The sequence below is a fragment of the Electrona antarctica genome (assembly GCF_951216825.1).
Source record: "Electrona antarctica genome assembly, chromosome: 15".
NCBI classification, from domain to species: Eukaryota; Metazoa; Chordata; class Actinopteri; order Myctophiformes; family Myctophidae; genus Electrona; species Electrona antarctica.
This window is the reverse complement of record NC_136796.1, coordinates 40,776,008-40,801,710: the sequence shown is the minus strand read 5'-3', so window position 1 is coordinate 40,801,710 and position 25,703 is coordinate 40,776,008. Positions and strand designations below refer to the sequence as shown.

At 44.0% G+C, this 25,703-nt stretch overlaps 1 protein-coding gene across 2 annotated transcripts; it reads right to left on the bottom strand.

The window, feature by feature from the left end:
- Positions 1–363: 363 nt before the first annotated feature.
- On the bottom strand, positions 364–22,558 carry tent4a (terminal nucleotidyltransferase 4A). Of its 2 annotated transcripts, XM_079521814.1 has the most exons (14): positions 21,340–22,558; positions 18,628–18,751; positions 17,141–17,187; positions 16,694–16,814; positions 15,843–15,950; positions 12,035–12,163; positions 10,315–10,528; positions 9,263–9,389; positions 8,959–9,062; positions 7,892–8,058; positions 7,422–7,571; positions 5,577–5,774; positions 4,656–4,721; positions 4,040–4,177 (listed from the first exon to the last, which is right to left on the bottom strand). In XM_079521814.1, exons 1-13 carry the CDS (start codon positions 22,311–22,313, stop codon positions 4,662–4,664), a joined length of 2,523 nt encoding a protein of 840 aa, XP_079377940.1. In that variant the 5' UTR covers positions 22,314–22,558; the 3' UTR covers positions 4,040–4,177; positions 4,656–4,661. The 2 variants fall into 2 exon arrangements, with proteins under 2 accessions (XP_079377939.1, XP_079377940.1); XM_079521813.1 differs by lacking the exon at positions 4,656–4,721 and having other exon boundaries at positions 364–4,177.
- Positions 22,559–25,703: the final 3,145 nt, after the last annotated feature.

Genomic DNA, 25,703 nt, shown 5'->3' with positions numbered 1-25,703 from the left:
GAGCTGGACTAGCTAAACTATATCCTTGTCAAACGCACCATTAATAGTCACCAGTTAAATCAGTGGTGCGTGGGCAACATTAGCCTGGCTAATAAGCCAGACCGAATCAGCCGTTGGCAAAACAAAATTGCCACGACAGTGTGATTTGAGTCTGGCTTATTAGCCAGGCTAGGGCAACATGCCAACACCCAGTGGTAAGCAGAAGAATCACAGCCAACCAATTCATTGTCTGGTAGCCACCCAGCATCTTGGAAGAAGGGTCAACTTTATCAGGTCATCAGTCATGCCAAGTAGTACATCCTAAAATGCTGTCACACTACTAGATTAAATTCAAAACACAAAATAAAATACCCTTACAGTGACTGGCAGTTTTAAAATGTTTATTAAAAAATAAAATAGAAAAAAATATACCGGTACATAAAAATGTTCAAAACAAAAGCTGGGCAGTGGAGTCCCTCCGGCCACCACTAGCTAAGCAGCCATTTTGAGGGCTACTGCCCAGATGAATTGGCCAGGACAGAGGGGGCTGCCACCTTTCCCTAAATGGCAGCCACCAGTTTAAAATCCCTCATTGTATTGCAATGGGGGTGCGTTACATTGCATACATATGTACGCCAGAATCTCAGCGGTTCACTGTCACTCTCTTAACTGTGCTTCCCTTTCACTCACTTACACTAATGTGGATAGGTCAAAGCAATGTCAGAAGGTGACCAGGTATGTTGCTTTCACTTGTCCAATCACCCCAAGACCAGAGGAAAAAGGTGAACAAAGGACAGCAAGCTACACAGGACCACTAAAATGTACAGACTTGTTAGTTTACCGCATGTCAGTCTCAGCTCTGGCGAATGGCAGGCAACTCTAACCTGGTTGACAAACCTCCACTAATGCTCGTTTTGTGTTTATTTTGTAGCTTTTAAATTTGTGCTGGCGTATTTCCTTTTCTCCCGGACAGAGCTTGAGGGGGATGACAGCTTTAGGATTCCAAACAAGCTGGCACTGATGATCAGACATTTCATGGGACTTGTTCTCCCAATATTGTCTGTGTGTGAGAGAAAATACATGATCCAAAATGTGGAAATGCAGTTCATGCAGTTTCTGGCAATTAATGTCGCTGCACAGCATTTGACTATTCATTGTGCTTTGCGACACTTGATTTGGTGCGACTTTTATCAAACCATAAAATGGGAGATATCAGTCTCCACCTAAGGGCCAAATGAGTCTATATTCTGCTCAGTCTTGAGAGTCTTTAGGTTGGGAAAGGCAGCACCACAATCTTCCTTTTATGACACTGAAGAAGAACAGGGCCTGGTGGAGGTTTGACCAACCAATCAAGTTACCGTGGTTTAAATATAAAAAACTAAAATAAAAATACAGAGTGTAAAGTTCAGAACAGTCTCAGTAATGTGGAGGAGTCAGAAGCCAGACATCCGTGTACCCAGTTCCAATGGGGGCACTGCAGAGTGCAAGTCGCTCTCTGGGTGCAACGGTTCACGAGCTGCAGGGTGATGGATAAAACATTCTTTTAAAGAAAAAAAAAACTGCAGTGGTTTGTGATTCTGGTTCAGTTTCCCACACGCTTCACTGAGAGACACTACACACAGACCCAAACATGAACAACCCCTATCCTTACATTGGACCGACAGATGTACAAAACCAGAATTTCAAACGTATCAAGGCTTACATACAGATACATGGGGTGTTGTGATGGTCGGGAAAGGGGGTCTGGGCTAGTTCACCAGTGAGTCGTCTGGCAGGTCCGCCCATCTGATGGTAGAAATGCCAAAACTCGAGTCTGACAAGTTGGTAACATTACTCCAAGTCCCAACAAGCAGTGGTTGTCATAGGGGGGGGGGGGGGGGGGGGGGGGGGGGGGGTGTAATAGAGGTGACACGTTCATTAGAAATAAATCCACTTGCATAGTAATAACACTGGCATGTGCAGCATGCCAGTGTCACAGCATGTCACAGCCTCCGACAGTCCCATCTGTGAGTAATGTATGCGTGTGTTGTTAAAACTGTGCGCCCGCAGCAGAAACTACGTACACACCCCAAGTAAACACAAAGAAAGGCATTGCAAACAACTAGCGGAAGTACCTGGCAATCAAATATCCACAAGATTCCACAACGGAATCAAAATATAATTCCCTTTCTCTAGGGTCCGTGGTTTGGGAAAGACTCCCTCCCTCCTCTTGTCCTTTTGCAATGAAGGAGAGAAACCTCATCATTAAGCACCTTTAGTATTGTTCTGCACTGATTACAGCTACAGGCAAGAGCTGTATCTCAGGTTGTTGTGACCTGGGGACAAGATTTCCATGACCACGTCACAAACATGGCACGAGTTTCTCAGATCCCGGATCAGTGGGCTTTGCGTCAACTGGCGGTTCTAACTCTTGCGCTTCAAGTTCAGGTGAGTGTTTTTAAACTGTCTCTTCGTCTAAAAGCCCAAGCCCTCATACATCACTTTAATACAAGGAGACAAACACACTTATGAAGACACACAAGCATACGACACGTTTGAGGAAGTTGGGCTATCATGCTAAAAAAAAAAAAAAAACGAACAAAGAAAAATCCTGTGATCGAATTGCTTTCATTGTTAAAATCACCTCCCGTTACGGGACAGTGCACAGACAGAATGCCAAGACAATGATGGCAGACTTTCTGCCACACCTCCCCTGACAAGGTATGTTAAGAGTACAGTCTGACATAAGGGGCCCACACACACTCACTGCAGTAGTGGTGCGAACACTCTGTTCAATCTGGAGTTTCTACACTAGAACAAGACCTCCCTCTAGTGGAATAAGGCAGATTTACATCTGTTTCCGATATCCCAAGGTTCATTTCAGCATTGCTCCTGTGGTTTCAGAAGACCAAGAGAGGCGTGACAGGAAGGAAGATCCATGAGACAAAAAAATATATATCTCCTCGCCACTGTCCCGTTTCCTATGACACCAAATACAACATCCATGAGGGGTGGGGGGGGGTGGTCCATGGGGGACATCTCAACCTCACTTTCCACAGTTAATACACAGTCACACACACACACACACACACACACACACACACACACACACACACACACACACACACTTCGCCAGCCAATACACACTCTCCATAGATGCTGCCTGGAGAAGGGTTCTGTAAACTCTGCAAAAATAACAAAAATATTCTACAAAAATAAAATAAGCATATAAAAAAGTTTGTACATATGCACACAAAGTTAAATAAACAATTTACCGTACTTACAAAAAAAAAAGAAACTATTGCACAAATCAAAAACCGTTTGACCATAAGTGAGTACATGGAAATACGTTATGAAGGTCAAGAACGGGCAGCTTGGCTGCGCGGGTTTGAGAACAGCGTAGAGACATGGTCAAGACAAGTTCACCAGAATAGGATCCTACGGGACACCAAACACGGATTTGTTGCTCCCCACCTTACAGTTAACAATCACTACCAGTCCCAAAATGATAAGCATTAAGCACAGTGAAAGAACTAATTACAACGCAAAAAGAAGAAGCGATGGTGAACTCGAGTGAACAGACAAAACTCAAATCAGAGTAGATTTGCCGTTGGGCGCGCCATGCTGTCGGGCAGAGTGCCAGTCTGCCCTGCTCCGGTAAAACTGAATGCAAAAAAAAAAAATCCAAAACAAAAGACACATGCAGAGATGGACAGAATGAGTAAACAGAAAGGTGGAGACTAGGGAAGAGGGGAGAAATGCAACGGATGCAGGCTGTATTCTCACATGGAGGCAGCCTGCGAGAGATAAAGAATGAGTTCACTGCTGGTCTCCGATAAGCCTGGGTTTATAGTATATACTTCGTCGTACGACAGTGTCGCACTCTGAAAATGGCAGATCTGTGACGTGTCGTGAGATTGTACATCTGCCATTTTCAGAAATGGGCTCATCTGGGTCCGTTGTCCTCCCCCAGGATGAAGAGGTGCCGGGATGAGCAAAAAACCGAGAGGAAGATGTGGGGGATGTGGAGTGTTCTCTATCTGCTGAGGCTGACGGGCAGGCTGTCTCGCTTCCTGCGTCGCCAGGTGCTGCGGTTGTTCTGCGTGTGCGTATGGGCATGAATCGTGTGTCCGTTGCGGTTGTTGGCCAGAACGGGGCTGGGGTTGTTGACCAGCGCTGGGTTGTGGAAGGCCTTCACGTTGAACTTGGAGGCTCCATTCTGGAGGGAGGGAGGGAGGGGGGGGGGGGGGGGGGTGGAGGGAGGGGGACACACGACATGGAAGACATTTTTTTATATGCCAACTACTGTGTTTATGCCAACTACTGTGTTTAAACTGTCAGACCTATACATCGTTATACATTTCAAGCCTGGAACGCCTACATGTCATTTTAGTTGTTGAGATATATCTCAACTATCCATCTTGTGTATAAAGTTTTACGTTTTTCAGAAAACTTAAAATGGTGATGAAAGAGCACATCAGCACTTCCACAACATTCAGAAGGCGTTTTTAGAAACAGCCTCAGGTCCGTGCCATTTTAGTTGTTGCCATGTATGTATATATATATAACATTGTTTTAGTATCTCCCCAAGCGGCGTGGCCGAGACCACGTTTTGCACCCTTAGCGTCCGTCCATGATCGAACCCTACAAACCCTCCCGCCCACTCAGATCAGCCAACGCAGGGAAGCTGGAAGTACCTTCACTTAAAAACGCCGGGACAACGCTCCATACGTCCCAAACTCTTCTCCCTTATGGCTCCAAAACTGTGGAATGCACTTCCCATTACAATCAGAACTGCAGACTTACTCCCAATCTTCCACCGTAGTCTGAAAACCTTGAAAATCTTGGCCCGTAGCGCTTGCTGTAGCACTCGCCCTAGTTCAACGACCTTACAGGCGAATGCAAAGGCTCAACTTAAATAGATTGCCATGAAACGTTTTACACATCATCTCTATAGTCATGTGATCAAGAGTGATCCGTCAGATTTTTTCATATTCCATCAACATTGCTGGCCTACAGTGGCAGAGACCTGTGCTCAGAGGAGCTGAAAAAAAAATCACACCCGTGTGAAGTGAGAGGTGCTCTTATCATCAACATCATCATCAAAAGATCACACCCGTGTGAAGTGAGGTGCTCTTATCATCAACATCATCATCAAAAGATCTACAAGCACATAATGCATCAAAGAACATTGTGAGCTGGTAGGTCTGTCCCTTTTGTTACGCGAGGTATTAGTCTGCAATCACGCAGCCCGTTCGGCTCAAAACTACTTTATTAGGTTAGATATTTCATGTAATGTTAGACATGTTTTGGAACATGTTTTTCATTAATAGCCAAAAAATAATGCATAGGCAAATACACTCGATACATTCGAAAACTCTTCCAGGAGTGGAAATAGTCTCATTTCAAAAAAATATTTCCAGGAATTTCATGGCTGTGTGGGAACCCCGTGTGGGAGTTGGAACATCTTGTATTGCTGCTAGAGATCAATTAAAAAAAAGATGCCTTGTATCAGAAAGGGACTTCAACCTTTGTATATAAAAGGCCAAATAAAATAAAAATCAAAACGGAACAGTGTGTTGTTGTGTGTGAGTTTTAAGTGGCCATCCGGCGCCTACCTGGTGTGTGTGGCTGGAGTGGGGGCTGTGCGGAGGAGGAGGAGGAGGAGGCTGGGGGCTGGAGGAGGGGGCGGGGGCATGTGCATGAGCTTGGGGGTGCATGTGGAAGAAGGAGGAGGGGAGTCCGGCGGCGTCTATACACACCTGTCTGCCAGGCAGGGAGTGCAGCGCCAAACCGGCAGGCAGCGACATGTGAGGCTGACAGCGGGAAGGAAGGAAGGAGACACAAAGAGACAAACAGGACAGAAGTTAGTAGGTGCGCAACAATTACACCTAAATCGATTTAAAAATCAGTTCTAAATAATGGCAAGTGATTTCATTATTTATTTTTAAATCTTCAAGAATTATAAAAATTCATGAAAATAGCTGATCTACAAGCAAATTTGTCAATTACATAATTTGAGATTTTTCACGTTTCATTGATTGCTCAAAAATTGCTTGCTTCTTCCTTATACATTAACCCATTTAGACCCGAGGACGATTCTTTTCCCGATTTAATTTTTTTTAGCAGATCTACAAGCTCGTAGTGCGGCACTCTGTGCCTTGCTTTCAGCTTGAAGATCTGCTATTTTTCAATAGCTAAAGTATAACATAATGCTTAAAACACCAAAAGGGTTTCCGCCCAGAATGGGTTAAGATTGCCATACCACATGTTAAGTGTCAAGATTCCCTCGATCAGGTTCTTATAGACTGTTTCCATAATGTGCTTATTCACTCTAAAGGAGTTGAGCTTGCGTAGTAAGGGTTCTGGAGAGATGACACATAATGCTCTGTATGCTTCCTCCCCCGCTGTGCCCCCCTTCTTCAGTAAGGCAACCAGGGCCATATCATCCGCATACTTATACACAAATCAATTCCATTTCAACCAGGATATGTTTGTTTGTTTAAGGAGAAAAGTAAGGGGGATAAGATAGTCCCCTGCGTGATGTCGGACCGAGTATCATTCACACGGACCTGTTGAGGCCGGTCAGAGAGGAAGTCTCTGACAAGATGGATAATACCTCCATTTACCCCTATGTCAATGAGTCTCTGCAGAAGGGTGTGTATCTGCATGCCATGCTGTTGAAAGCAGAGGTAAAAATCAATAAAAAAGGACCCTGGCAAAGTGGGAGGGGACTTGGAGATGCTTGGACAGCGTGTTAAACACGCTGATAGTTGCATCATCAGTTCCCCTCTGACTTTTATAAGCAAATTGGAGATGATCTAAGCTGTTAGAAACAGTCGCTGTAATTTGTCTGCTTATAACTCAAACTTCAAAACATTTCCCCAAAATGGAAGTAAGAGCGATGGGCCTGACGTCTTTTAATTCATGTTAGTTTATAACATTGTACTTTATAGTTGCAGAATAGAAATTCATATTGGTGTATGAGACGAGTAATATTGACTGCATCTTGTCGAGACTTTGATGAGACAGGGGTTATGAGGTGTCACATTAGCTTTGTGTAGAATTACTGGTCTAACTTAAGTCAGTTCACCATTTAATTAGCTTGTTTACTTCGAACCACAAACAGCGGCAGTAGATATCAGCATCGTTATTATAGGCCATATCCAGGTATGTGCGCAGTCAAAAGTATTTGCAGACTTTGGTGAAACTTTGGGGGACCAACTTTGTCGTCGTCTTGCATCCTCCTCGCTCGACTCGTTGGCAGTTAAAAACACACAGAAGTTTGTGTCCCAGGTGACTGGCCGCTCGCCTTGTTCACCAGCCACGCACGCACACGCACGCACGCACACACACGCTCCTCGTTTGTTGTCATAGAGAAAGAGTAGTCTTGTCCCAGCGAGCGAGCTAACACCATGTGGATTGAAACAGTGCATGTATCAAAGCAGTGCTACAGTGCCTACCTGTGAACTTGGAGTAATGATGAACTGGGGGGCCATGACAGGCTTGTTCATGGTGAGGCCTGGAGGTAATGCCAGGCTCAGATGTTGGTACGGTCGGTACTGAGGCAAGGGAGGTGGCGCGACAGGGCATGGAGGTGTGGAATCAGAGTCCTGAGACATCAAGAAGAAAGCAAGAAAGAAAGGATTGGTAATGACAGCTTCATCGCTACAAGCACTCTTAAAGGAGTTCACCCCCTCCCAAAAAAAAGAAAATCCATGAATCCAATACTTCATGGGGTGTAATTGATAGAAAATAAGTCCTTTTTTGTGTGAAGTGAACTACTCATTTAAGTCTAATTCAGACCTTCTCCATATCATATGATGAAAATCTAAAAGCTTACAACAAGCGCTGTGAGCTTGTAGATTCAATATTTTTTTAACAGTAATTACTCTGTGTGTGTGTGTGTGTGTGTGTGTGTGTGTTTCATTACGTTGTCTGATCCAGAGAGCGAGGACACGGAGGATGCTGAGGAATGCTGCTGAGGACTGGAGATGGACATGGGCGAGTCGGCGCTGTGAGGGGACCCCGAGTCTCGCTGCTGCTCGTCCACCCCGACCGGCTCCTGCTGCTCCAACTCGGGATCTTTGGCGAGCAAAACTGGAAGGCAAAAAAGTAAGGACACTGAACAAACGGTTGCACTCACTGCACAGTGCACACTGCAGGCCACAAAAATCAAGCAAACTACAGTTGATTAGAGTTTCATTTATCACTTATTTGGTAAATATTCTTGCTAAATAATGTCTTGCTCTCAAGTCATTATCCCTGAATGTACCGTTTTTTTTGTTCTCAAAGTGTTTTAACTCGTAAAGCTGAGTTTGACCAGATGAAGAGCCTTGGCTTGAAACGTCGTCAATAAATATACCTTTTGGAGCATATGAGTGTGTGGGTTCCCTTCTCTTTTCCTAACTCGTAAAGCTGCAGTCAATTATGTATTATTATTTGACCAATCTGTATGGTAGACATTCTAGCATATGTGCAGTGGTTGGAGGTGGTTGACAAGTAGATCCGACTGTACGTGCAAATCACCCATGGTCAAAGCAGGGATTTGACCACTTGATTGAGTGGTAGACGTTTGGTCTCTCATGCGGTAGTCTCGCGTTGCCAGACTGTATGACGGAAGCATTTGAAAATTGCAAGAGGCAACGGTCTGGAGAATGGAAGCTCTGATCATGAACAAGCGATAAAGCGGAAGTGATAACTCCTCTCCACTTCCGTTTCGTCTTTACAGTCGCGCAAATTTATCCTAATATAAATCATCCAAGCATATATACAGTAGCTTGCTGCTTAGCAGAAATGGAAATAATGTAAAAAATATATTTTACAATATATTTTCGTGAACGGAAATGGCAGCTTCCCTGTTCGGATTTCGGGAGGTGTAGTTCCAGACTCTATATAGCATTCGGAGATTGTGGAATAGTGGTCAGGCTACGCCAGACTCTCAGGCGGTAACCCAGGTTTGAATTCAGAGTAGGGCACAAATGGATTTAGGAATCTCACCTCTGCTTTCCATGCGGGCCAGGTGCTTGCCTCCCCATTTCCTGATGATCCATTCCCGGTAGTCAATCACTTCCTGGGTCAATCTGATTATCCTCCCTAAGGTGCTGTGGGTGTAAAGTCAAGTATTGTATTATTATTTTATACTTTGATAGGGATAAAACCAAATATCACAATACGTTTTGACCAAAATGTGATAAGATCTATATATTGTGACGCCAATATCAAAATCTTTTGTCCCAAGGCCAGAATCTGTTACCAGATGGTTGAATGAAGTAAAGTTGCATGTGGAGTTTGTGTATCTAACCTCTCAGCGTCGTTGTTGGGGTAGGACCGTGCGATCGGTGACACAGCATGACCCAAGACGGTATAGGCGTATTCAAACACATGCTTGACATGCAGAGCCCCGTATGAACTCCTGCCCACATCGTTACCTGAACACACACATAAAACATCCTGAACGTTCATATACGTAGTTCTTGGGTTTAGCTACCGTTTTATCTTCTTAGAACCCATTTAGGCCTGATGTTGAAATTTAAAAAATGTCTTCTAAATCCTGACAGTTTTCTGAAATACCTCATGTTTCTCAGTGGTGCTCAATATTTCATGTCAAGGACCCCAAACATATATGTAATTGGCCACCGACACCCCCCCCCCCCCCCCCCCCCCAGGGAGGCACTCGGTGCCACGGTACAAGCTTGTAGATCTGCGTTTTCAATAGCTAAAGTATAACATAATGCTTAAAACACCAAAAGGGGTTCCCGTCCTGAATGGGTTTTAAATTTAATCTAGTTCTCATTCTTCTGTTGAGAGGTTGTGTTACATGCTCGAAATAGGAATCTATGTGGTGACGGTCTAAATAAAAACATGAACATTTCATTAAAAACCAATAAAAAACATTTCCAATCATGAATCTTTGGATTTGGGTTAGTGTTTGAAGGGATTCTCAAATTGACCATTAGACTAGAGGGAGTGGCAAATTCTAAAAACTAAATTTGATATTCCGACTGGGCCAAGAGGAGTATGACTTTATAGATACAGGACCCTGGATGCATTGATTCTAGGCTTTAAATAATTTTATATATATATATATATATATATATATTATGATTTTGATCAAACTTTCAGTCCAACAGCTTATAACGAATTAAAATTAGTTTATATTTTATCACATATCCAACTTCAAAAGGATTGGTAGGATGCAGGAATGATGATCGGGAATAGCCCCAACATCCCCACCAACATTATGAAGTATTTAAAGATACTGTTATATCTGTGAATAATGCCTAATTTATATACAAATTAATAGATCATACGATGGAGTCGTGAAAACCATCACTACACCACACACACACACACCTGGTAGCAGTGGGTCCTCTATGCAGAGCATGGACGGCCGGTAGCCGTTGTTCATGGATTTCATCATCTCCTCCTTGGAAACGTAGGCTCCTCCGTTCTTGATGCAGATGCCCGTCTTCAAGTAGTTAAAATGGCGTCCGTAGAGCTCAAAGAACTCTATGAGCAGGATCCCCAGGTTGGCCTGGTCACTCCTGGCGTCGATGCGAGGATGCCGCTAAGAGGAAGGGATGGATGGGGATGTGAGGTTATAGCGTACGTCACACTAGTAATGACAGTGTGCACGACTGTGGACTAGCCATTGCATTTGGGGTTTTTTTCGGCGTGTCCATAAGAGACGTCGTATGTGCGTCTGTCGCTAATCTTGCAAACCGCTGACTGGACCGATCAACGCCATGATTATGTTGTGCATGCTAGGAAGGAAGTACCTCAATGAATTTGTTAAATATTTAACTTTGATTTTAGTCAGTGGGGTCAGATTGTATTCAATGTATTGCCCCCATGGGGGCACGGAAGGCGCAGTCTGTAGCGCTGTCGCTTCACATCTAGAAGGTGCTGGATTCGATTTGCGCTGGGGGCGCTGTGGGCGTGTTCTCTCCTCCGCGTCATCAGTGCCCATACCCTGGCGCTGCGGCGACATGGGCATAAGGGCTACGCTTGCATGCGGGCCCTTTGTCTAAGACAAATTTCTTCCTCAGGAGACAAATAAAGAACCAAATAATAAAGAACCTTGGGTGGGGTTGGCAAAAGGGCCTTTCTGTGTGGAGTTTGCATGTTCTCCCTGTGTCCCCTAGGGTAGGTACACTCACGAAAAGAAAACATGCAGCAGCAATCTTGGTCTCTAAACTGCCTCCCCCTGGCCAGCCAGGGCACCTGATGGGAGGGGAAAGGAACTGGGTGGAATAACGTGTTCCTTCCATGCGCTACGTCCAACCGGGGAAACTCCCCCGTCAGGCGAAAAGAAGCCCCTTGGACTCCTCATGCATAGATAGAAGGTAGCATGAGGTCAGTCCGTTGCTCTCCCCAGGTTGGCAGAGAAAGTGTAGCGCCCAGGATTACATTAGATAATTGACACTGGGTGAAAAAAAATGGGTTGCAAAATCGTGGGATGAAAAAAAACTAACATATTGCCCCAGAATAGGAATTCCAGTGTTTAACACTTTGACCCCCATTCACAAGTTGTGTTTTATTTGTTTTATCTGCAGCATTTGATCACTTTTAAGACATACATGGTTTTCCTCGGACACTCTAGGATATGCCACACATTTGGATCACGTTACCGGAAAACAAAAATCACTGACGCTGGCTCCTCAGGGCTTCTGGGTAATCAAAGCGCAATGTGATGTCTATGGAGTGTAATGGCAGCCTCCATTACGTTGTGTTCCCCGTTGTTGTTGTTGATTGGTTGTCAGGGCCGGTCCTGAGCAATCTGGGGAGGCACTGGGGAGGCACTGGGGGGGGACACTGGGGAGGCACTGGGCAGTCACTATGGAGGACACTGGGGGGGCACTGGGCACTGAGCACTGGGGAGTCACTATGGAGGCCCTGGGGAGGCACTGGGGGGACACTGGGGAGGCACTGGGCAGTCACTATGGAGGCCCTGGGCAGACATTGGGGAGGTACTGGGCAGACAGAGTTGGGTCCCCCATGGCGCCCACATGCTCGGCCTGTAGGAAGGGCCAGGGTTGTTGTGTGTGCGTGAGCGCCCTCGTGTGTGTCCTACCTGTAGGAAGCTGATGACCATGAGGATGAGACTGTAGGAGCTGATGCCACCGGTGAAGACTTCATTCAGGTCCCTCTGCAGCAGAAACTGCTTCAGAACAAAGATGAGATAAGGCAGCACTGGATACTTCTGTGGTGCAAAGGAGAGACACAAAGAGAGAGATGGGGATGAGGATAGTGTGGAAAACTAAGTGAAAAGGAGTTCAGTTAAGTATAATTACTACTCCCATTTATGTAACTTATTGAGGGTCACTGAAGAGCTCTGGGGAATTTTAACGACATGTATAGAAAACCATATGGGTCCACGTGACTGGTGGAGAGATCAAGCAATCCTAAGGATCACAAGGATATGCAGAACGATCTCGGCTCCACATGTGATCTTGCTTCCAAAACAGGGTGGAGAAGAAGAAAAAAAAAAACATTGTCGCTGTCGGGGAGAAACCTCTCATGTACAAAACTGTGAACCTTGTCTTGAAAACAGCCACACTTGTAAATCGGCCATTTCCACTACTTTTGCATGACACTGTCATATGAAGTATAAAATGGGCCATTTGTTTATGGAAAAAAAACAACATGAAATGTGGAGCGATACAAGGTTCCTGCCCGACAAGCGATGAAATGCTAGTCGTATCTACACAATTATTTATTTATCAGGAGCAAAAATGTAGAATTACCCCCAGGGACGCATACTGTATGTCACAGATGACGTGCCCTGTCAGCTAAGTGTCCTACAAGTGAGAGCTGTAATAGCTGCAGTACAGATTCTTGTGACTGCAGGGGAAGCGACCTTTATTGGCAAGACTGTGCAGGATCTCTTTAGATGCAACAACAACTATCATCGACCTGATCCCACGGCCGCTCAGATAGTAGCACGTCAAGCTGTGGCATGTTATTTCAGAGGAAATCTCAGGCAAATATGCGGCAGGACAAAAAGGCAAATCCTGTATTCTTGACAGCTGCCTGGAACATTAATGCACTGGAATTCGACCATTGCATTAGTCACTACAGCTGTGACTAGGGCAGAGGTGGGTCTGCCTTTAAAAAAAAGGGGAAATTCCACTCTGGGTCTGTGTTGTATTTGTCGAAAAGTTGCTTACCTACAGTGTACAATGAGCACAGTGTCAGCACTCCGCATATCAGTCTAAAATAGAACCTTATACAGTAGCTCCAATACAGGACTTATTTTAAAGAATGCATCCTATCAGTGTATGTTAATTCATTAGAACTAGTACGCATCTCCAGTGGTTGGGAGGTGGTCTCCCTACTCTTCCATTGGGAAATGTAGACCCTAGTGTCAGGAATATGGTCTCATGCAGGAGACCCGGGTCAGAATTCTGGGTAAGGATTGTTGCTTTAACTTTCAGTTCCATCTTCCTGCCTTACAAAGGTTGACTAGTTTCGTTTCTCCATACAAACACCCACAAATTATTCAAAACTGAGTGAGGGTAATGGTATAATGACCTTCAGTTCAGTTCGGTTTTATTTTGTGTGGCCACATAAAAACATCATTTTAACACTTTCTGTACACTTTTTTGTAAACAATCTTTCTCCTAGTATAATCATAGTACCTGATGATCATGTTTTAGGATGGGAAAACAAAATCACGGCACTACATCTTTAAGTGATTTACAGGATTGTTGACAGTCATGGACATTTGAGTGGTGCAACCACTCCTATGCGGAGCTATGCGTGTCTCTGGCTGTGTCCTTGGCTGGCTGACTGGCTGGCTGTGTCCGAGCACGAAAATAGCGTTTGATTGGTTTTCACAAACTGTCACTGTTGTGCAGCCTAACACACTAGCCTAACACACACACACACATTAGCTGTATATATATGATGATTTTGGGTGTGACAGTACAGTACAGTGACAGTACAGTAGAGGGACCCCCTGGGGACCCCCACACAGTAACTATAATTTCTCAACCGTTTCGGACGCGGGGCGGCTCGCCGGAACCGGCCCGGCCCCCTGGGCACGTTCCTGGAGGTCTGGATGTTCCGGGGACCCCTACACAGATTTGCACCACTCAGTTCACACAGGTGTGATTTTTTTAAATCACCTCAATGGAGTACATTGTTGACAGTAAAATCATTGGAGTCTATTCCAGGCTTGATTTGGGAAATTAAATAAAGGTCTATTGGCTTTGAAACCTTTGAAGCCTGTCATAATATAGCACAAATGATGCCCTCTTTTAAAATGCATGGACATTCCTTCAGCTTTTTCTGTTTTTAAGAAAGTGGCTTTTGTCTCCTGTTGGCATGTGTTAACAGTACTGTCTGGTGCCGGTAAATGGGGCATGACACAAATTTCCTCAAGATTGTATTTCCTTCTACAGCTTACGAGTATACGGTCAAATCGAGAATCGAGTCACGGCATGTCATGCATATATACTGTAATTTATGGTGGACTGCGACCAGCCCTTAGTTTGCACTGTAAATGTTGGAGCAAAAAAACAAAACAAAAAAAAAACACTGACAGAGTGGCTTATACTAGAAACAACATGCATGTGGTTTAGACAGACGACATGTATGCATGTGGTTATAAGCTCCCGAGTCCCGAGGGAGCTTCGCGTATCAAAGTTGGTGGTTGACCTTTTATAAGTGGAGTATGTGCTATATTAAGTGTTGGGAGTAGGTGCTATATAAGTGTTGGAGTATGTGCTACAATACCCTTAGAATCCAGGACGTTGGAAGTGAAAAGAAGCCGAAATGCATCTGCTACTACACCAGGCCTCCAATATATATATATATATATATATATATATATATATATATATATATATATATATATATATATATATATATATATAGTAATATTTGTACCTTATTTATTTGAAGAATGTTAGTTACTAGGGGCCACACATATTTGTCCTTAATAAACAAGCATACAATTACAGTTACTACTTAAGGTTAATTTTCTGAAATAATTCAATGCATCTATACTTTTTCAATGAACCATAAACGATGGCATTGATAACACCACTTACTAACAATAGTAACAGACAGGAAATGTTCTCTTCAACAACACATTTGTACACTTCTTAAACGGGAGAAGTTGCACTGTTTGGAGTGGGAAAGAGCAGGAAAAATCTATGGGATGATAGGAAAATTCATGTTTGCCTGCAAAGAACAAGTGTTTGTTTTTAACATTCATGTGAGAGAAGCTGAATTCCTGTGTTCATCCGAACTGCAATATACTCACTCCAAAGAATTTCAGAATTGTACCTATCAAAGATCAACTGATGTTTACATGTTGACTACTTCTACTGGAAGGGACCCTCATTCTTGGGAAATTGAGCCCTTGGACTCAATTTGACAGAGAAAAAGGTTATAATTTCTCTGGCATCCCAAATGTAAGTGCATGGAAATGTTGCATCAATAACAGACCTCTGCTAAAGCAGGCACATTGGCTTCTCTAGCTGTAGTTGTACAAACACGTACTTTTCCTACCACTGTTTCTGGTGGCTTTCAGTCTGCACCTTTCTTTTATTCATAGCAGACACTTAGCCAAATGTTCATCTGTGCTAAACCCACTGGTAGAGCCAGATTGTGCCCAGATGTTAGCAGCTGCATTGGCTGAAACAGGTAAGAGTATTTGACATTTGATGGGTGAGGGAACAAGAAAGTAGATTCGCCTGTTGGAGAATACTGAAATCCCCTACTGAAACATGGCGATATTTTCGTATTAAACTCTTTCACCCCTGTGATTTAACATTTAAGAATGAATGTTCAAAAGGCCATAGTGAATATTTCACATTAAAAATCATTTGGTGATGCCTTTACATCGCTTTTTCGTCTTCCGACGACGTTACCTTAACATAGTCTTTGATGAAGTCTGCAGCCTTGACTCCAGTCTCCACGTTGAAACTGATGTCCACCTTGACCTCCGTCTCCTGGTCTGTCAGCTTAATGATTGGCACCTAGGAAAAAAAAAAGTCATGTGAATTGTAGTACTGCCCCATCTTTTGTTAAAACCACTTAAACCCTATATTTAATGAGCGGATTCCCACAGGCTCTACCTAAGCCCGTTAATGTTTTCAACCTACACTACATAATTATCTTCAGTCTTCGCTGAACATTGTAAAATAGCCGACGTACAAGCTCACAACGTGACACAACAATATGATGCAGAACTGCTAGAATCTCCGAATGTTATCCCCAGAACAGGGTTGTTAGGGTTCAATTGAAGAATACAAAGAGCTGATGCTATATTTGAACTTGACCATGATGTTTGCACCTTATGCTTATACTCTGGTACACACTGTATCTGCTGCTGTTATGCTATGTGTATATGTAGCTATCTTTACTTTGTTTGTTTGTTGATTTCTTTCTCCCTGCTCTCCTTTCTTATGCAAAAAAACGAATTTCACACATTTCCTTAGACCTGTAAATCAGTGATGTGATAATAAAGTTGAGTCTGGCCCTGGACAGCTGGCGTAGCAGTCCAGAAACCTATAGGCTCAACGTAGCCTGACAGTGGCATCTGCGGATTCGAGTCCCAATCCCGACAGCCTTTGCTGCGTGTCTCTCTCTCTCTCTCTCTCCCCCCCCCGTTTCCCGTCCAACTACTGTTCTATCAATAAAAAGCTACAAAAATAACTTTTGATTCTTATTTTGAACCATGGATATTAGCTTTTGGCATGGATGAAAATGAGCTACTTACTGTAGCTTTGTCCAACACTTTGATGGAGAACGGTTCTGCCACGTTGTGTTTCCGCAGGGCTTGCTCCAGTTCTTGCAGTGGGGGGCGTTCCCACTTCCCGAACACCACCAGGTCGATGTCGCTGAGGGCAAAGCAAAGTTTGGACATGAAAACAGGGCTGGGTAATTAACCAAATAAATATTTCAAAACATATTTAGAACCAATAACAGACCTAAATGTTGCTCATGTAGGTCAACTGATTAATAACTTGATGAATGTTTTTGCCATTGTACCGATGTAAATGTGAAACAAGCAGATCTACAAGCTCACACATTGTGAGCTTGTAAATCTCCTAGTTCCACTTTATCGTTCAATAATCACAATCGTGGTTTGAAGTCAGATCACCCAGCCCCACATAAAAATACTAGCCATACCATCAAGCCCGGTGTCACACACTACAGGCCTTACCTTGTTGGAAGATAGAGACCAGTGCTGAAGCTGCCAAAGATCCTGACCTAAAATAAGCAAAGACAAAAGAAATGCCAATTAAACAGTCAAAATCAATGCAAAACAGCGTTCATGGTTAAAGTCAAACTGTCTAACTTCTCTGAAAACATCTCAGTGTTTACAATTGTTTTCCTGCATGTGTATTGTGTGAATAAGTTGCCGTATGGTTATTTCTTCACTTTGGCAACTGATTCCGATAGGCTTCAAGTCTTTATGTTAGCCAACATGTTATGCTAACATGGAGACTGGGCCAGTGAACAACACACAGATGTCAAAATGATATTTAACATCATCTAGTCTGGGTTTATAAAAAGCTATATCTCCAAAAATGTTTAGCCATGTATGCATTGGTGCTTCCACACTGCACAATTCTGGCAATGTTGTTAACACACGTGAAACCGATCAAAATTGTCACCGCATCTGACTATGGCTAAGTCATTGAATTTCTTTTTTTAATTTTCGTTTTTTCACGTCATATGAAAGCAGGGAATCATAGCTTCAAATTGACATATTGGTTGTTCAGTTTGACCCACCAGTTTTCAAACTATATGGCATATAGAGAGAGTCTCTGACAGGCTTGAAAGGTTCACTTCTGTGGACTCTTAACATTACACCTAGCAATTTATTTCATATTTACATGTTGAATTCAGCTCCGACATTTATTTCAGACATGCTCTAGTATGTGAAGAGTCTGCCTGTGCTATTAACTCATTTTGCATTAAAACAAAAAAAATCTGTATTTCTCCTCTCCTGAACAGTTAGTCTCTGTAACAAAAAGAGTCACAAATTGCTGCAGTAATTTGTCTGGTAAAGGTAATAGGTTTTGTGCCAACACACAAATAACCTCCCGACTGTGTTAGTTAGTAGCAGCCATCATTATAGCAAAAGTCATGATTCAGCCACATGTTTTACACTTTCATAGGCATGATGGAGTGTATAGGCTCATAGACAGCTATCCTTGACCCAAACACATTGAATAACCCTTTTAACCCATTCTGGACAGGAACCCCTTTTGGTGTTTTAAGCATTATGTTATACTTTAGCTGTTGAAAAATAGCAGATCTACAAGCTCATAGCGCGGCACTGAGTGCCGCGCTATGAACTTGTAGGTCTGCCATTTTTGAAAAATCGTGAAAATGTGCCTGACATCTTTGAATATATATTGTTACAGAGCGAGTTTTTAACTCAAATCTTTGCTACTGAGAGGGTCCCTGGAACAACATATTTTCAGATGGGGGTCGGCGGCCAATGTCATATATATATTTGACATGAATAGGTTTCAGAAAACTGTCAAATTTTGACATCAGGCCTAAATGGTTAAAACACCAAAAGGGGTTCCCGCCCAAAATGGGTTAAACTTGTTTTGCTGCGATGTGGAACCCCCAACCCACCACAACATTTATTTGGCAAAAAAATAGCCAATCTACAAGCTTGTGTGTGTCTCTTACGGCTGCAGTAGGCCACAGCTCCTTGATCACATTCTCAATCCTGTTGACCACCTCCTTCCTCATAGCTGCTTCCTCTGGCCTCGGACACATGAACTTGTAGAAGTCCATCACCTCTTCATGGAGTCTGAGCACAGAGACGTAATTAAGGTCATTACCACACACACACACACACACACACACACACACACACACACACACACACAAATGGACTACATTCATTTCCTAGCTTAATCCTCAAAGTCTAAACTTAACCCTTATCCAGGCCTCACCCCCAATTCTAAAGCTAACCCTCAAATTGCCCTTGAAAACAGTTTGTCCTTATTTTCCTTAGTTTTCCCTCATGTTTCTATTCTCGTTTCTTTTCTTGTTAAGACGATGATCCTCGTCGATAACGTCAAGACTAGCTATCGATAACCTGCTGACAGGCAAGAGACGGCAAGAAATCCATGCCGACGCTAAATCGTGAAGGTGTACAGAAGTTAAACTAAGGTTTTGAGAAGAAAAACAACACAGGGATTCTAATCCATCGTCCAGAGCAACATCAGAAGTGGTCCTGAGCTCCACTTATTTTTCATTGTTGGCATGTCTTTGCGTGTGTGGCAGCAGAGGGGCATGGGATGATGTAAACATTTATGACCAGTCAGATGCCTAAGAACAGTGGATGTCTGTTCAGCCCCCTGGCCATTCATTTATCTGGGAATGTGTCCCATGAGCAGCGAGACTGCCTGCCACCATCAATTACCAATGAATTCATAATTAATTAATTAATTCATAATTGCCCAGGAAGACACGCAGTAGTCATTACAATGTGGCCAATGTAGCACACTCAACTATTCAGTTATTTTCCTAATACAAAAGGTGCATCATGCCTGTATATAGTCTTGGATTTCAAAGCAATCCGGTTGCAAGGGCACCCTCATGTGGTGCAAGATTAGATAGCCACATTACATTCACAGGCTAGACATAAGACTATAACACTACTTAACTTTCTACTACTTAACAAGCATTGGCCTAATTGAGATGAAATGCACCCTTTTGTATGACAAGGCATAATACGCCCGTTTGAATTATTATGAAGATCTGGGAAGGGGCTTTAAGCAGAACCCCTTCAGTTTCACAAAGATTCACTGCTTTCCTGACAAGCACCAAATTCTTGCACTGAAAGAAATCCCAGGTGGGTGTAAACCTCCATTACAAACATCACAGGTTCGTGCAACACATTGGAACTTCCTCTCTCTCTCTCATATTTCTGTGAGTCTTTGTCAAAACTTGATAACTAGTGCTATTAAGATGTTAAAGAGTATAAGTTCCAATGAATAACAGTGGTTTAACTAAAAAGGGATATACTAACCGATCAGCTAAATTTCACTTTGTATGCCAAAGGCCAAGTTACTTTGGTAGCAGCATTCACCAGCGAGGGAAGAGTGTGCCCCACACTCCTGTTTGTGATAGTTATTAGCGACATGTAGTAAATGGAACCATAAAGCATGGCCCTGGGGCACATTTCACATTATTATAGAGATGTTTGAGTGGAACTGTTTGAAATCAATGCTCTTTTAGATCAAGTGATATTTTGCTGTCCTTGTTAAGATTCAGCTTTGGAGCTCAAGTTAACAGCCAATGGAGTTATATGGCTCTATATTCTCAAATGTGTTTCTTACAAGTCTGACAACCTGGTGGATCATTTCAGTAACAGTTGTACTGAATGACTCACATGATTGTCTCAACATTATACCAAGAACTGTATGAACTGCTCTGGTCCCACAAGTTAACCGTTTCATGACCCCAGCCCTCTGACATGAACCCATCAGCCTCATTATTAAACAATGTCCAAAGGCTGGACAAAGATTTCCCCTAAATTAGACATTGGGGGGGGGGGGGAATGACAAGTGTGTGATGTGTGTGTGTGTGTGTGTGCAAATATACTATTTGCTAAATCATTACTTACAAGTTCAGGACAATTGTCTTGTCAATCATTGAACTAAACTTCTAGTGTAAAAATAAATAAAGCATGTTTAACATTTCACTTTACAGGAAGGGCCTCCAAGCATGATCTCAAATGTCCCTAGATGTGTCTGGTGTGAGGGAGAGAGAGGGGCCCCATCAAACTGTTCTGAATGGGAGGGGGCACAATAAACTGAACATTATATATGAAGGGGGAAATTAGCTGTGTGCTCATGTTAGCCTCCTAACCTATAACCACAGAAGACAGTACCGGCTGAATGGAGAAATCAGTTAGCTACATTAGCCTACCAAGCCACTTGCTAGCCTCAAACTGGGAAATTGGGGTTAGCTACTATGCAGTCGCATGCCAAGCAAGACAGACCTACAAGCTACCGGCTTGTTAGCTTGAAGATCAGCTAATTTTTTTAAGCAAGCGAGTCATTTTTTAAGCTTCACTCGTGTGCTTGTACTTGACTCGCTGCCCAGTGGACAGAAATTAATCATTTCTGACGCAAATAACTTTGACATACATGCAAATAGGAGGGTAGTTCCAAATACAAAAAGTATCGATGCGACTCAGGTCGACACTTTACCCACTTAATTCTCTTTCCGTCTTGCCACACACTTGCGTAACACAAGAGTAATATCAATAAATTAAAACCTCCTTTTAAAAGCTTCTCCTCGACATTGACAAGATTCTTTCAAATGAAAAAATAAAAACACTTAAAGAAACATCTTCAGCAGAATGGGATCTTCTCTAGTTCTCACCCGAGGACACCGGGGTTGTAGTTTCTGGTCTTCCAGGGGGTCCATCGGGTGGCCTCGTTGTAGTTGTCATTCGTAGTGCAGTTTGCATTGAGCATGTAGTTCATGCCATACGTGCTCGCCTTGTTCTCGCTACTTTTCCTCCGGCCCGGGTGATGGAGGTGATGATGGTGGTGGTGGTGGTGGTGGTAGCCGTGGTTGTGATGATTTATGACGGGTCCAGATGTAGGAGGGTGGTGAACCTGGTGACGCTTAATCCCACAGATCTGCTGCTGCTGCTGCTGTGTGTAAGTGAACGGCGGGTGATGATGATGATGATGAAGGTGATGCCCCTCTTGCTGCTGCTGCTGGAGATAATGGTTGACATTATTGTGCATGATGCTGTCATTGAAGTTAAAGACATTATTGGCACCACCTCCTCCCCCGTTCTGGTTCAGATTGTTCCCCGTGAATGCATGATGTCCCCCGGCTCCTCCACCACCACCACCGCCGCCGCCAATAGTCCTTTCTAATAATACCGAGAAGCAGTTCGGGGATGGACTGTCCGTTCCAGTGGATTCCTGGGATGAGGAGGAGGATGTGGAGCAGCTCTTCGGGGGCATTCTGCCTCGTCCTTCCCCCTCGCCGTGGGGACGATGGTCCGCCGCCGTGCCGTTCGGCGGGGTCAGAGGGTTCCCGGTGGCGGCGGTTGGCAGCATGATCGCGGCAGCGCCGTGGTTAACGTTGCTGCCGTTCGTGATGCCGCCGTGATGGCTACTGCTGCTGCTACCGTTCAGACACGCAACGGGAATAACGTTCCGGTTGTCGCCCGACGCCGCGACATGTTTAAAAACGTCCAGCGGTGCTGGATAATTGAGACATTGATTATTACGGAGCTGATGTGCCCGTCCTCCCTGAGCCGTCTCCCAGACGTGCATCCATAAGGCGTTCGCAGGTCCTTTCTGTTCGGGCTGAATCCAAGCGATCCTCGGATCCATTCAACTTCTTTTTTTCCCCTCTCTCTCTTGGTAACTAAACCCACCGACCCCGGTTACAATGTTACAAACCCGCGCGACTTCCCGAAGACCCGGGGATACGAGCCTGCTGCTAGTCAACCCCCGCGTTACGAGGAGAAAAAAAGTGTTAAAATATTAAACCGACCCGGACCACATTGATAAAGTGGCCCTTGACGCCGCTAGCTGAAAAAATGCTAGCAGATTTCCCTACGGGAATTCAATATGGCGTATTCTCTTCAAATCGATGCGCATGTGTAGAGAGAGTGGGATTTTTAAATGTTGGTCGTGTGAACACACCCCCGTCCACCGCCCACTCTTTAGCCGCCCCGTCCCTCTAGCTCTCTCAGCTGGCGAATTGATTCATTGCACTGTTTGCACAATATAAATATTTGGACATCATTTTACAAATATTTATTTGGACGACAACAACCCTATAAGCACGAGGGGAAACGTGTTAAATTAGATTCGTGCAGCGGCCGCTGCAACCCATGGCAAAAGCAAACATGATTTATTTTCTTTATTAGTTTTATTTTCTTAATACCAAAACATAAAAAATGGCAAGTGGCATTAATTACACGAAAAGTTCAAAGTTTTGTCTCCCCTCTGCATACACTCAATCAACAGCATAGACAGCTGGAATTTCTCCATGCATGAGCAGATGTACAGCAGTGGTAGTGTAAATGTAAACCATGTCTCAACCAGTGTTAATTTTGTTGACTGAGAGTGAGACTAAGTAAGACTAAATGGTGTGTTATTCAACTAAGACTAAATCAAAGTATTGTGAAAAACACCCCTTATTGTCAAGGACCCGTAATTTGATATGCATTTAGGCCACATCATGGGGGTCCCATTAGATTTTTTCCCTTTAAAAAAAACAAAAAACATATAATTATAGTTCTAAAATTATGCATTTCAGGCATGGACTGTACACTTAGCCTGGCTAATAAGCCAGACTAATATCACACAACACTGTCGCCGGCAGGCAATTTTTTTGGCTGATTCGGTCTGGCTTATTAGCCAGGCTACTGTACACTGTACTTGCACATGATGACACTCATCAAAAATATTAATTATCTCGTATTTACTGGCACAGCACATGCATGGTGACGGACGGTTAACTGTCACCCATTTAGCTGGGGACCCCCTGGAACCCCCCTCCCCATGGACCTCTGGGGGGTCCCCGGACCCTATGTTGAGAACCACTAGTGTGTACTGTACACTGTCTTAGTTTATTCCATATTGTACGCTGCAGTTCTGTGATTCAGGCAGTCACGGGAGTGTCAGTTTTGTAACACACAGCAGGAGGCGTTGATCATTCCAGACAGTGTATGCAATCAACCCTGGAAACTGCCATCTTCCAGCCCATTAGGGCCGTGATGGAACCGGCGGCAGGGCTGGGGCTGCACTATAGCCCAGCCAACAGCACCTTCTGTGATAAAATAGAAAGACAGACAGACAGACAGACAGACAGACAGACAGACAGAGAGAACCCCTTGCATAATATCCACCGCTCCACCCCCCACCCCTTTCCTCGCGTGCAGCATGTGACGGCGTCGAGGAAAACCCTCCCCAGAGCAACCGTTTCAGCTAGGATAGTGTTCTCACTCTCTACACACGCACATGCGTACACCTCTCACTGTCACTGGCTCGCCTGTGGAAATGAAGGCTCCATCTCTTTCTTGAATACTGTACAATACATCCTATACTGCTGTTTGAAACGAGGGCTTGCGAGTGGCCCTGCTTTAGATAGGTTCACTGATTGAATAACATGACCTTGTCCATGGACCATGGTGCAAAGAGGGTCCACCCATAATTTCCCGACGGGCAAGGATGAGGATGAGATTATAAATATCAGGCCCTTCCTTTAATCAAAAGCAGTGTGTGTGTGTATAGCTCCCACGGTCGGTGGTTGTCTTTTGTCAGCGTTTGTTGGGATTATTATCAATGGACTGTTGCTGAATGAATGATATCTCTAACAATACCAACAGCAAGAGAGAGGAAACAGACAGAAAGATAGAGAGATATGCCATGCTGGCATTGAGGAAGTCGTGCTTGAAGACCAAGCAGCAGCAGATTTAGGAATGGGAGGAGTTGGCTGAGATTGAGTGTGGCCTGAATGGTAATGAGGCTGATTTTGTTGCAACATGTTTAACCCACATAAGTGGGAGATTACAGTAAAATACAGCAAGTTCACGTACACCGAGCCTATTGTCCATGGGACATTCAGTCAGTTATCAACCACTCAGCAACACAAATGGGAAATCCATCGTCGCTGGCAAGGAGGTGAATGGCATTAAAAATTCTAGAGGCCTGCCAGCTGTAGTAAATACAAGCTGTCCATAAAGAAAGAGAGAACGTGTGGACCTCTAACATGCAGAATGTGTCTCTCTCTCTCTCTCTCTCTCCATGTGTCTCTCTCGTACACTTCACATGCATGCATGCATTACGTACAAATGGCGATCCTATAATTTATTCACAACACCATGTGTAAAACTGAAGGGAAGATGAATTATTTATCGCCAGCCCACATACTCCATTTAAAAAAATAACATTTAATTGTCCAAGCTCAAGTTTAGTCTTCGAGATATGATGACATGACTTACACTAAGGTTGTGGCTATCATTGGAAGAAAATAAATTAAAGGATTCCCAGGTCCATTTTGTGCATATCTAGCATGCAAGCCCTGTCTTGCGCTTTGTCAGCCTTACTCTCAACCATGGCTTTATTCATTTTAATATCACCCCCTGATACACCGTCTGAACCCCACACTTGCCCCCACTTTCTCCTATCACCCTTCTCTTCACCCTGCACACTGTACAGTAGCTCAACTGATTAGTCATATTCATATACTGATGAGATATAACAGGTTCAGCACGCATGCACGCACACGCACACACACACACACACACACACACACACACACACACACACACACACACACACACACACACACACACACACACACACACACACACACACACACACACACACACACACACACACACACACACACACACCTCATTTCAGGCATGGATGAGTTATTGAGATCCAATGCTTGATCTCCATTTGATTTCCCTTTTCTGCTGTCCCTGCACACAGCAGTACTTCTCTGTGCTGTCTTACAATGCCCCCCACCCCCTTCTCTCTGCCCCTCCCTCCCTCCGTACTAGATGTCTAGGTAGGTAGAACCTCTGTTATTCATTCCATGACTATGGATTTTAAAGTGGATGAAGGCTTCGTGCCAAAGAGGATGAAAATTGCCGCAGCTGTCAGAATGGGACGACTCCAGAGGACTGATGGAAACCTCACCGGACTGTTCTGTATTCAAGTCACATATTCCTCTCTAGAGAATATGCAAATCACCAGAGCCTG

Excerpts from the sequence above, each read along its gene's own strand:
- tent4a (XM_079521813.1), bottom strand. The coding sequence starts at position 22,313 with ATGGATCCGAGGATCGCTTGGATTCAGCCCGAACAGAAAGGACCTGCG. Across the intron at positions 12,164-15,842 it reads TCATCAAAGACTATGTTAAG|AAGTATCCAGTGCTGCCTTA; the intron begins GTAACGTCGTCG and ends TTTGCACCACAG. Across the intron at positions 10,529-12,034 it reads TGGTCATCAGCTTCCTACAG|CGGCATCCTCGCATCGACGC; the intron begins GTAGGACACACA and ends CCTTCCTCTTAG.